At 46.9% G+C, this 13,671-nt stretch overlaps 1 protein-coding gene across 2 annotated transcripts in view; it reads right to left on the bottom strand.

Moving 5' to 3' along the window:
- VCPIP1 (valosin containing protein interacting protein 1) overlaps positions 1-13,671 on the bottom strand; it is a 72,474-nt gene that overhangs the window by 27,571 nt on the left and 31,232 nt on the right. For both annotated transcript variants that reach the window (XM_033933365.1, XM_033933364.1), the window contains exon 2: positions 84-170. In XM_033933365.1, coding sequence (XP_033789256.1) covers positions 84-170 — 87 coding nt within the window. The remainder of the gene's footprint in view (positions 1-83; positions 171-13,671) is intronic.

Genomic DNA, 13,671 nt, shown 5'->3' with positions numbered 1-13,671 from the left:
TACTCTGAAATTATATGAAGGATAGTTTATCAAATTTGTTAACTATTAAACTATAAGTTAAAAAGGTTAAAATTTAACTGTACCCATGTTTTTCTTCATCATATTGTAGAATACGCCTCCCTGCTGGAACAGATGAGGAAGCCCCCTTGCATAAGACCACACATCTTCTCCTGTAAAACAGAGTAAAAGAACAGTTAAGTGTCATGAAATTAACTGAGCAGTAAATCACTGAGCAATGTGGTTGCCTTGATGTTAATCTGGGCCTCCACTAGCAGCCAATATAATGAAACCAACAACAACGTTACATGATCATATTTTCCAACAGAAAAAAATGAGTTTGGCTGAAGTGTTTTGAATAATCTACAATTTTCTCAACACAGACTTAGAACAACCTGCATATACTAAATTACAATAGTCTAATTTGGAAAGAATCAGCACCTGAACAATTAAAACTAGTTTTGAAACATCAAAATATTTCCTAATTTCTCATTTTTTAATTCTAAACATATACTTTTAGCTACATTGTTAACCTGTAACACCATTGAAAGCTGGCTATCCAACTGAATCTCTAGTATTTTTGCTGATGACTCAGATTGACGATTACTGAATACAAAAAATTTTCAATCAGTCTAAGAGTGACCCACAGGGGTCAAAAAAATAAATGTTTTCTCCCTATTAATCTTTAGTTTGTGTGATGTTATTCACTGATCAATAATATCCACACAGACAGAATCCCAGTCTCCTAGTATAGGAAGTAAAACCGTGATGTTATTGGATGGTCTTGGGGCTCAGGGATCTCACGTATGAAGAAAGGCTAAAAAAACTGCGGATGTACTCACTGGAGGAACGAAGAGAGAGGGGAGACATGATTGAGACCTTTAAGTATATTACGGGATGTATAGAGGTGAAAGATGATATCTTCTGTCTTATAGGGCCCTCGGTCACCAGAGGGCACTCGCTGAAAGTCAAGGGAGGGAAATTTCATGGTGATGCCAGGAAGTACTTCTTCACCGAAAGGGTGGTCGATCATTGGAACAAGCTACCTCAGCAAGTGATTGAGGCCAACAACGTGTCAGATTTTAAGAGAAAATGGGATATTCACGTGGGATCTCTAGGGGAGTAAAAGTCAGGGAGTGGGTCATTGGTATGGGCAGACTTGATGGGCCGTGGCCCTTTTCTGCCGTCAATTTCTAAGTTTCTATGTTTCTATTAATTCCAACAATTCTCAAGGATCTTAATAATACATTAAACAGAATAGGGGATAAAGGCAACTCTTTTTCCCAATGGATGCTATGTCATTGCTTCTATTACTCTTAATAGTAAAACTTTACTCCTCTGTAACATCTATGTGCCTAACAATCCAAGCACACATTCTTTTATATATATATTTTAAATTGCTATTAAATTTTCATAAAATATAAACAATATTCACACAACATCTCAACATACAACTTGTGATGCTCCAATTCCCACCCATTCACTACCTAATACAGCAAAATCCTCGCTAACAAAGGAGCACCACCCCACACCGGATTCACCATAACAGAAAACACCCCCTACCCCTATGACTCAAGAACAACACCCCCTGCCCACTCCCCCCTCCAATTCCAGAAAAGGGGGCATGCTGTGTGTTCTTCAATGCGCCCCCCCAAATAGCTCCATCTCCCCCTCCCAAAACAACCATCTCATCCCAAACAAAAAAGGATCAAAGGAAAACAAAGATTTTCTTCCAAGTCCACTCCTGATGTTCAACATAACCATCATGTTTAGCAGCAAGGCGTTTCATTTGCACCAACTTGCACAATTGAAGATTCCAATCCTCTCCTGTCTGCACTAAGCAGCTTTTCCACTTCTGAGCAATGAGACATTTGGCAACCGCCAGACCCATGCGAACCAATCACATCAACCAACTATAATATACCCTCCATCACACACTACAGTACCACCCCAGTAATTCCAATTCTCTCCAAACAGAAAATAAACCCTCCCACACATTAGATTCTCAACCCGGGCCCAACACAAGGCCCCAACAGAATAAGCCAAACAAGTCCCAATAAGCAAGTGTAGAACAGTCAGGTTACAGCCTTAGATGGTTTTTTACTGAAATGTGTCACAGTTTTCTACAGCCTGGCAGACCTCTTCTCCGCCAAATGAGATGAAGTACCCGGAACCTCAGAGCCATTATTACAGCCCAATTCTTTCATGGCTGCCTAAGCTTCATCCACCCCATGGATCTTTTTTGATTTGTCATTCACTGTATGCCAAATCCCAAAGGGAATAGCCAGCGATAGTGATGGCCCTCAGCTCTCAGCACACGGGTCACCTCCTGAAAACTGTGCCATTTCTGCAGTGAAACCCATGCCAGATCCTGGTATATGCCAACCACCACATTATTCCAGCAAAACTCTTGCTTATGTCTCGCCATCTGTCTCCTTAACTGCAAAATCACCAAAACAGGCAAGAATGTCTTTAGGCCCTGCACTCCTTAGACTGGGTCAATACCAATGGAGCCAAGGGAGGAACAGGGACTTGTTGCACTTGCAGCATGAGTACCAGCTCCCTCTGAAGTATTAGATGTTGTTGGTACAGTCAGTGCTGCAGTGCGTTGAAGCGTTGGTGACCTTGATAAAGAGGCACGCCTCCGAGGAGACACTAATTGCAGAGAAGGAGATCTTGCATTGATGTTTGGCATGCATCGACCTACAGGGGATAGCTCGATAGACCCGTTTTGCAGCTTCGAGTTTACGCCCAGTAGTGTCTACAGTGAACTATCCAAACTCAAGGTTCACAAAGCTATGGGGCCAGACAACATACACCCCAGAGTACTCAGGGAGTTAAGAGACACCTTGGCGAAACCACTATCAACACTCTTCAATCTCTCCCTTAGCAAAGGAAAAGTCCCGCTAGACTGGAAAACGGCTAATGTCATTCCACTCCACAAAAAAGGAAGCAGGACGGAAGCTACGAACTACAAACCAGTGAGTCTCACATCAATAGTGAGCAAACTAATGGAAACTCTAATCAAACACCAATTGGATACGGTCCTGGACGAGGGGAATCTGCGAGATCCCCGTCAACATGGGTTCACAAAGGGGAGGTCTTGTCAATCCAACCTGATCAGCTTCTTTGACTGGGTGACGAGGAAGCTGGATATTGGGGAGTCCCTGGACGTTGTGTACTTAGATTTCAGCAAAGCATTCGATAGCGTACCACACCGCAGGTTGTTGAGCAAGATGAGCTCTATAGGTTTGGGTGATACCTTGACTACATGGGTGGGGGACTGGCTAGGAGGTAGACTTCAGAGGGTGGTGGTGAATGGCTCCCCCTCCGAAACGACAGAGGTGATAAGTGGAGTGCCGCAGGGCTCGGTCTTGGGCCCAATTTTATTCAACATCTTCATAAGGGACTTGGCTGAGGGGCTTCAGGGTAAATTAACGTTATTCGCCGATGACGCCAAATTATGCAATATAGTGGACAAGAACACAACAGGACCTGACAACAAATCCAAGACCGATAGTATGGCACACGACCTCCTCCTACTGGAGAATTGGTCCAGGACCTGGCAACTAAACTTCAATGCCAAAAAATGCAAGGTCATGCACCTTGGCAACAAAAATCCATGTAAGACTTACACTCTTAATGGTGAGATCCTAGAGAGAACTGTAGCAGAACGAGACTTAGGGGTAATCATCAGTGAGGACATGAAGACTGCTACTCAGGTGGAGAAAGCTTCATCTAAAGCCAGACAAATCATAGGTTGCATACGCAGGAGTTTCGTTAGCCGTAAGCCCGACAAATCATAGGTTGCATACGCAGGAGTTTCGTTAGCCGTAAGCCCGAAGTCATAATGCCATTGTATAGGTCCATGGTGAGACCCCATCTGGAATACTGTGTACAATTCTGGAGACCACATTACCGCAAAGATGTGCTGAGACTTGAATCGGTCCAGCGAATGGCCACACGGATAGTCACAGGGCTCAGGGATCTCCCGTATGAGGAACGGCTGAATAAATTGCAGCTCTACTCCCTGGAGGAACGCAGGGAGAGGGGGGACATGATCGAAACATTCAAATACCTTACGCGCCGTATCGAGGTGGGGGAGGATATCTTCTTCTTCAAGGAACCCACGTCAACACGAGGGCATCCATGGAAAATCAGGGGAGGGACATTGCATGGCGACACCAGGAAATACTTCTTCACCGAGAGGGTGGTGGATCGATGGAATGGTCTTCCGATACAGGTGATTGAGGCCAGCAGTGTGCCTGATTTTAAAGCTAAATGGAATCGAATGGTGGGTTCTCTTCGCAAAGGGAGGTAGAGGAGGGTCATTGGTGTGGGCAGACTTGATGTGCCTTGGCCCTTATCTGCCGTCACTTTCTATGTTTCTATTACTTGATGCCTGAGAAGATGCTGATGTATGTGTAGAGAGTGAAGTATGAGAATGCTTCTTAACATTTTTAGGGAGGACCCAAAAAGTTTCTCTTGCTGCAGAAACCTATCCTTCAAAGAGCACTTCTGGAGTGTAGAACAGCAGACACAAGAGTCCATCTGATGCTCAGGACCAAGACACTGAAGGCACCAGCTGTGCAGGTCAGTAATTAGAGATGGCCCTGTTGCACCAAGTACACTTCTTGAACCCGCTGAAAGGCTTGGACTGTTCTGTTAGTCTGATGTTTTTCTCTTTTACACCTGTTAGTTTTTCTGGCATCCAGCTTATAAATCAGGATGAGGATGTCCCAGATGACCATAATCTCTTTATTTTCCACAATTCTCTTAGGGTCATGATTCCAAAGCTTTTCCAATACACTGCTGTTGTAATGCCATCAGCACTTCGTAGCCAGTTGTAAGATAAGTACCTTATAAACTCAAATGTAAACTGAGATTTGGGGGCCAAAAAATAGGCCAAAAATAGGGGTCTCGGCATATATTCAGGTCAGCATCCACCTGCCCTCCTCCCGGACTTGTTGCAGGCCTCCATCGGGTCTACCATATGACCTGGTAGGATGGGCTGGGACAGGAGAGATCCCTCCCATCTCCTGTCCCAACCAATTCTGACAACTTTTAAAAATCCCCCCCCCCCCCGGTGTACCTTTTTGAATCCCTGGTGGTCCAGCGGTGAATCAGGTAAGAGCGAGTTTCCCACACTCCTGCCCCGCACTGAGCCACTCCCTGAATGGACACCTTGAGTTCTTGTACACCACTGGGACACGAGAACTCGAGGCAGCCATTCAGGGAGGAGCTCAGTGCAGGGCAGGAGACGGGAGGGATTCCTCCTGCTCTGGCCCAACAGGCCATATAGCAGGCCTGGTGAAGGCCTGTAGGACATCGGGAGAGAGAGAGAACAGGAGAGGGAGGTGGGACAGGGTAAAGAGTCTGGCAGTGAGGGAAGGAAGACAGAGTGGAGAGCCGGGCAAGGAGAGAGGGGAGTGAGAGAGGATGGGGGGGGCAAGACACAGATCCAGGCAGGGCACATGAATATTAACTCCCCAGCTTATATGCGAGTCAACCTTTTTTTCTCCTTTTGGGGGGGGAAAGGGGTACCTCATCTTATATTCTGATCGACTTATATTTGAGTATATACTGTAACTGTTCCAGGGCCTTCTGGAAATGTCAAAGTCCTTACATAGAAACTGTTGCAAATGGAAATAGTCACATGTGCTATCTAGCTCTGCTGCAAAATTAAGTGGAAGAATACAGACTAACATCCAGTTTATTTTTAAGTTTACTGAAAATAAGGAAAAAGTTCAATATACTCAGAACTGAACATATTCTTTGTTTTATGCTGTTCTGCTCTGTGCTTTTCCTCTGCTCATTTGATACAAAATGGACACAAGAGAAGATCAGCAGCCAAAGCTCAATCTTGCCTTTTCCAGGCTGCTTGGTTACCTACTTGGCTGGTGTCAGCCAGAAGCACAAATGATTCCTATTTATGGTGTGCAGGGTAAGTGTGAGCTAATATTTTAATACCATTAAGACAGCGGTCTCAAACACGCAGCCCGCGGGCCACATGTGGCTCTCCAAGTTTTTTTTGCGGCCCGCAGTCTGGACTGGATCATTCCCTTCCTTTTGGAGCAGCAGCGGGTCTGGCCGGTTCGTTCCGTTCAAAGCTGCGGGTTGGCGGCTCCTTGCGCTATTCACTCCTGCATTGGAAGCCTCTCTGACATCACAACATCAGAGAGGCTTCAGACACAGGCGCGGATCTCACAAGGAGCTGCCACCCCGCTTTGAATGGAATGAGCCGGCCAGACACGCTGCTGCTACAGTGGCGTACCAAGGGGGGGGCGGTCCACTGTTCTCCCTAGAGTGCGGCTCGCGGATCATCTGCTTCCATCGGGGAACAGGCCGGCACCGTGTCTTTGATCTCCCTGCTTCTCTCGCCGCCCGACCTCAATTCTGACGTCGAGAGGACGTTCTGGCTAACCAATCGCTGCCTGGCTGCCCGGAACGTCCTTTCCGACGTTAGAATTGACGTCGGGCAGGGAGAGTTGGTCCCGTGGAGATCTCGGCCTGTTCCCTATGGCGGCAGCAGCAGCCTATTCCCCGGCGGCGGTGGCATGGGGAGGGCAGGAAGGAAGAAAGAAAGAAGGGGGGGGCAGGGAGCCAGAAGGAAAAAAAGAAGGGGGGGGTGACAAGGAGCCAGAAACAAAGCAAAAAATGGCACAAGGAATCAGAGAAAGACAGACATAGAAAAAGAAAGAAAAAGTTGGGGGAGGGAATGAGGTCTGGGGTCTGGAGGAGAGGAAGCATACAGGAGGCTGAAAGAAGAGAAGAAATATTGGTTGCACAGTCAGAAGAATAAAGTGCAACCAGAGACTGATGAAATTACCAAACAAAGGTAGGAAAATGATTTTATTTTCAATTTAGTAATAGAAATGTGCCAGTTTTGAGAAAGAAAAGATATTAAACTTTAAATGTGAGTGCTGCAGAAAAAAATAGAGTACTTGGAGGGCCGCAGAAAAAATAGTTAATGTCTTATTAAAGAAATGACAATTTTGCATAAGTTAAAACTGTTAAAGGAAAGTTTTATAAACTATAAAGAGTTTAACCTCATGCAAAATTGTCATTTCTTTAATAAGACATTAACTATTTTTTTCTGCGGCCCTCCAAGTACCTACAAATCCAAAATGTGGCCCCACAAAGGGTTTGAGTTTGAGACCACTGCATTAAGATATTTTATAACCTAAAAGGCCTCTGAACAAAAATAGTTGAACATAGATAACATGAGACTAGATGGTGAAGCAGACAAACTAGATTGAATCAAAGTAAAGAAACAAGCAAGCTGATAATTATCTGAGCATTCTCTTATTTGTGAATCTGATTTCTTAATTCGTTTTGTATGAAAGGCAATACAAAGTGTGAATTTGATTTAAAACCCATACTTGGAGCCTGGTTTTCTAAGACTTTTTCCCATTCTGTATTTATGGGGGTTGAGATTTAATTATCTAATTTAATACGAGGTCTTTTAACCCACAGATTTCAAACTAAAAGTCATATAGTGTAGGGCAGTGGTCCCCAACCCTGTCCAATTGGGTTTTCAGGCTAGCCCTAATGAATATGCTCCATACATATTTATTAGGGCTATCCTAAAAAACCCGATTGGCCTAGTGGTACTCCAAGACAAGGTTAGGGACCACTGGTGTAGGGTACAAAATGAAATTTAAAATACAATCCACAGACAAAATATCCCCCCCACTACAATCTCCCCAAAATTGACAAATCCTTTACCCCTTTCTCTTTCATCTTCTCAGAGCAAGAAGCATTGTTGTAGTCCCCCCCTAAATTATGACAAGTAAAAAATGTCCCGTCTTCCTCCCCCTTTTCATCCCTTAAATCAGTGTCTCTCAAACTTTCTCGAACTGGGGCACACTAAAAGTGGTGGCCACGGCTCGAGGCACCCAGAAGTGCACAGACTTCGCCATGATGACATCACATGCATTCGTGACATCATCACACTGATATCCACGCATGTGCAGAGGCCCTCCAGACCGGTGCTGAAATGCCAGTAGGGAGTGCCTGCAAGGAAGTCTAACAAATATCACCTGAGTACCCCCAACCACACACCTCCCAAGCTCAGCACAAAGACGGATGGTGGGGGCACAAAAACAGGGCTAGGTCAGTTCAATGATTTGGCATGGAGCGTGCTGTGTGATGAGTCGGCTGTGTGTGCGTGCTCGTTGCTCCACTGTGGAGGGGGCGGGCACAGCACAAAGATGGATGGTGGGGGACACAAAAACGGGGCTAGTTCAGTGATTTGGCATGGAGTGCGCTGTGCGATGAGTCGGCTGTGTGTGTGCACTCATGGTTGCACCACTGTGCTGGAGGGGGTGGGCTCAGCATGAAGATGGAAGGTGGGGGGCACAAAAACAGGGCTAGGTCAGTCCAGTGATGGGGCAAAGATGGTGTAGTAAGGAGATAGGATGTGTCTGTTGTGTAGAGGATGTAACAAGGAATAGGGTAGTACAAGGAGAGGATGGTGATGTTGGGGATTCAGGAAGGCAGTGGGGTAATGGAGTTGAAAGTACAGGTTAAAAATGGGATGAAAGAGAGGATTAGTGCAACTGCAAGGAAGATGGGACAGTGCAAGATAGAGATGGGGAGAGGGTACAGGGCAGGGTGGTAGGACAGGATATAGAGCCTGGCAGGGAGAGGGAACAGGGTGAGAAGCCTGGCAGGGAGTGTGGGGGGCTGAGTGCAGAGCCTGGCATATTTTATTAAATAAATTAGTACACAATTTGGTTCAGAATTTTTTTCTTGGTTATCCTCCTCTAAACCTAGGTGCATCTTATAGTGTGAAAAATACTGTATTTCTATAGCACTACCAGACTCCCCTCCTTCCCTTCCATTCCCTGGTCTGATATCTCTCCCTTTCTTTAGTCATCTCTCCTCCCCACCCACCCACCCCCAGTGTTACATTTTTCTTTCCCTTCCTCCTTTCTGGCCCTGCAGTCCATCTCCCTTCCCTTCCTCCTTTCTGGCACCCCTCCCAGTCCAACATTTCTCCCTCCTTTCCACCAGTCTAACATTTTTTTTTCTCTCTTCCTCCTGCATGATTCTCCTCTGGTCCTCTTTCCCTCCCCTAATCATCATCTCTCTCCCTCTCTTCCCCTCAATGAGTCCAACTTTTCACTCTATGCCCTTTCCCCCTCCCCCCCACCGAGTGTTACATTTCTCCTTTCCTCCTTTCTGTTCTCCCCATCCATCTTGCCTTCTCCACGAGTCCAACCCCTTTCTGCCTCCTCCACACTTTCTTTCTCTCCCTCTCCTTGCCTCTTCCCTTAAGTGACATCCCTCCTTCCCACTCCCCAAGCCATGATCTCTCTCCATGTACCTTTCCTCCTCTCCTCCACCCCAGTCCATTTCTCCCTCTCTCATCACTCTAACTCCTCCTGTAACAATTTCCTTCCTTCCCTCCCCCAACCCCATTCACAGCTACATCCAATCCAGATGAATCCAGAGACTAGTGGGATGTAGCAAAGAAATCCTTAATCTGGATGGGAAGCAAACACCACCTCCTCCGTGACTGAAGCGCCACAAGATGCCTCTGCAAGCCTCCAATCAGTAATGATTAGAAAACATGTTTGAGGACGACCATGCCACCACTCTACAAATCTCTTCCAAGGAGAATCCCTGGGACTCAGCCCATGAAGTAGCTACTGCTCTAGTCGGGGGAGCATGGAGAGCCACCAGCAACTGGTTATCTGCCACTAAACCAGGTGAAGCAATAGCCTCTCCGACCCAGTGGGCCACCGATGCCTTGGTCACTGTCACACTTTGTCACGCCCTGCGAACAAGACAAAAAGATGATCCGAATGACGAAAATTGCTAAGAACTGAAGGTAGCATGCTACACACATCGAGCAATCACAATAATCAAAATACAGTCCCTTAGTCCTCCTCTCTGAAGGGAGGAAAAGAGACCGAATGACATCAAAGGCTAAAACTACCTGAAGAAGAAAGGAACCAGCTGAACCGAAATTTCTGAATCCGGGAAGCAGAAAAACTAATCCCTATAGGACAACACTCAATTCCAACACCCGTTGAGCTTGCACCATGGCCAATAGAAAGAGCGACTGCAAGGTGACAACCTTGATTAATGCATTATGCAAAGGGTCAAAAGAAGTCCTGTGCAAACCACTAAGAACCAACATAAGATTCCAATCTGGGTAAGGTTTCAATAAAGGTGGGCAAAGATGTTTTATCCCCTTCAGTAAATGAACCACATCAGGCTGGGAAGCCAAAGAAGAGCGTGACATCTCGCCTCTGTAATAAGCAAAGGAAGCCACTCGAACCCTAATGGAATTATACGCCAACCCTTTGGCCATGCCATCCTGCAAAATATGAAAGAATATGAGACAGAGAAGCCTGAAAAAGTGAAAAGCTCAACGACTGCACCAAAAATCAAGATCACATCATACACTTGCCAAAGCTGCATAAGTAGACCTCTATTTAAGTTGTTCGTAAGACCAAAGTGAGAAGGAACTACTATCTGAAATGGACCCTGCGTGAGCAAGTCCGTCATCGCTGGAAATCTCAGAGGATCATCTGTCTTGAACCCCATTAGATCCGCATACCATGAAAGGTGTGGCCAACCAGGAACCACCAAGACCACCGTCCTGGGAAGTGAGCAATGTGAAGTAACATCCTGCCCAGCAGTGGTAATGGGGCAAAAAAGTACAGATGCTATCATGAAGGCCACTGAAGAGCCAGTCCATTCACCCCTCAGAAGCTCTTCCCCTATGTCTGTGGAATAATCAAGGAAGTTTGGCATTGCGAGCTGAGGCCATGAAAGCCACCTCCCAGAGGCCACATCTCTGAACAATGAAACTGAAGGCCCATGGAGACAGGTTCCATTCTCTGGGATCCAGCAGATTATTGCTGAAGAAGTCCGCTGGAACATTGGCAGTTCACATTGCGGGAAAGGCCAACAGAAGAGGAAAATGAGCTACCGCCAAAAGAAGAAGGATCTTCACTTCTTGTGCCAGCTGAGGGCTCCTCATGCCCTCTGCCAGTTGATATAAGCCACCTCCGTGACACTGACTAACAACACCCTGGTTGGTTCGCTCAGGATCAGGGTTTGGAATGCTAACAGAGTCAACAGAATCACTCTCAATTTCAGTTGGTTGATGGACCTGCTGAGCCTCCTCTGGAAACCAGGTACCCCACACGTTGAGGATCGGAGGCACTGAGTCCCCCCTCTGACAGGCAGGCATCTGTGGAGAACAGTATCCAGTCCGGGGACGCAAAAGGCAATCCCCTAAATAGATTGCGATGGAATGGTCACCATGACATGTCAAGAGAGGATGATGAGACTGACGAAGACGATGATTATAATCCTGAGCTACAGACCGGGCAGGAGAGACTGCTATCATAGTTTCAGGTGAAAGTGTGCACTTGGCCCCACCTTCATAGTCACCAACATGGAGCCGAGAACTTGAACATAATCCCAAACTCCCAGCCGAAGAAGAGGAGAGGGAATCAAGAGAACTCTTGGGGAAATCTAGAAAACAACCCAGAGATAGGAGAAGACAAAACACCCATCTGGTTACCTGAAGACCTTTCCGACAAGAGGACTCTTGACTTAACCCAATTGTATGGGTGTACCCAAATTCTCCATCTCCGAAGAAAAGCCGCCACAACCACGATCACCTTGGAAAACAAGCATAGAGCTGTGGCGAGGCCGAAAGGCAATGCTTGAAACTGAAAATGCTGTCCTAGAACGATGATAGCGCCAAAGTTGCAGTCCGATGAGAATGTGCACAATGCTTCCTTGAGAATGAGTGCCGTGAGGAATTCTCTCTGTTGAAACACTGCAAGACTGATCACACCACGTCCATCTGGAAGAGTCTGACATTGAGAAATCGATAGACCCTCATGAGATCCTGCATGGGTTGGACAGACCCCCGCTTTTTGGGGTACCACGAAGTAAATGGAACATCATTCCTGGCCCATTTGCTCCGGAAGAATAATTCCATCAGTGAAACGAGGGTGCTTCACACTGATCCCCCGAACCTGGGAAACCCAAGAAGAATCTGCAATAGGATAGAATTCCAACCTATAACTGTTTCCAAGAACCTCTAACACTCACTGAACTGACGTTATCTCGGCCCACTCCACCAGGAAGGAAGATAGCCACCCCTCCCCCCATTAGAATTGACGGAGGGAGCTGCTTCAGAGGGATGAAAAGAACTCCCCTGCAAAAAGTTTTGGTTCAGAATGGCATGTATCGTCGTAAGAGAGGACCGTAAGACCGCTTGGTGACTCTGAAGTGATTACAAGGAGAAGCCGTAAAGGAACTCTTAGGTTTGTCTTCCGGCACTAATAAGATTTGGAATCCCCCAAATCCTTAACCAATTGCTTCAAGTCCTCTCCAAATAACCAGCGACCCTCAAAGGTAGCCGTACCAAACACAGCATTGAAGCAGCATCCACCACCCAATGGCAAAGCCACCACGATCAAAAGACCACTGGGACCGACATTTGATTAGCAGAGGCACGAATAACATAATGCATCCACCAGATATGTCTGAAATCTGCTGAATCCACCTACAAGAAGTACGTGCCGCATAAGAACTGCACATAGCACAAGACTACATGAGGCTAAGCTGTAGCTTATAGTTGTTGTCGTTGGGACTTGCTGTTTTAGGGGACGTTCAGGGGGAGGGAGTGGGGTTTCTGTCATTCTGTGAATTTCTCTGTTACTACACAGGAAATATTTTGATGACTTGAAGTATATGCTTACTTTGCTGGATTATTTTGATATATTGGATTGTTCGACTCTGTTGTTGTCATCAGTGTTCCCGCTAAGGTGCGTTGGCCTGCGCGCGCGCACAAAATATTACATCGCAGCGCAAAGTTTCTCTTCACAGCGCACACACGCGTCGCAAAGGTAAGGGGAGGTAAGGTAAGGGGACGCATTGGGGGGATTGCACTTCCCCACAATTGCCATGCTTCGGTTCCTCTTCTTCCTTCCTTCCTTCCCCCCCCCCCCCCCGCGGGACCCTGCGGCACCATCAACTCTTACTCCCTCTAATGTCGGCCCTGCAGCTCCAGACTTCCTCGCACCTTCTCCCCTCCCCCTTTGGATCGCTATTATTTTAAATGTTATAGCCGCGGAGATGTATCCATCAGTGGAGATGTCTAACCTCGGCCTGCCCCGGAACTCTTACTGCAACAGTGACTTCCTGTTCCTGCCTAGACGGGCGGCTGCTGCAGTAAGAGTTCCGGGGCAGGCCGAGGTTAGACATCTCCACTGATGGATACAGCTCCGCGGCTATAACATTTAAAATAATAGCGATCCAAAGGGGGAGGGGAGAAGGTGCGAGGAAGTCTGGAGCTGCAGGGCCGACATTAGAGGGAGTAAGAGTTGATGGTGCCGCAGGGTCCCGCGGGGGGGGGGGGGGAGGAAGGAAGGAAGAAGAGGAACCGAAGCATGGCAATTGGGGGGAAGTGCAGAGCTGCAGGGAAGAGTGTTGCGGTACCCAGCTGGAGGGAGAAGGAAGATGAGGGAGGGAATTAAAGGAGATGCCAGGGCTTGGAGCATAGGAGGAAGGTATGCCAGTCTAAGGGAAAAGGAAGGGGGAGATGTGAGAGCATGGAGGGGGAACGAAAGATGGAAGAAAAGGAAAGGAGAGAGATGCCAGAGAATCAGGGAAGGGGAGATACCAGACTATGAG

The sequence above is a fragment of the Geotrypetes seraphini genome, chromosome 2, assembly GCF_902459505.1.
Source record: "Geotrypetes seraphini chromosome 2, aGeoSer1.1, whole genome shotgun sequence".
Lineage (NCBI taxonomy): Eukaryota > Metazoa > Chordata > Amphibia > Gymnophiona > Dermophiidae > Geotrypetes > Geotrypetes seraphini.
The sequence above is the reverse complement of the archived record's forward strand: the minus strand, read 5'-3'. Positions and strand labels throughout refer to the sequence as shown.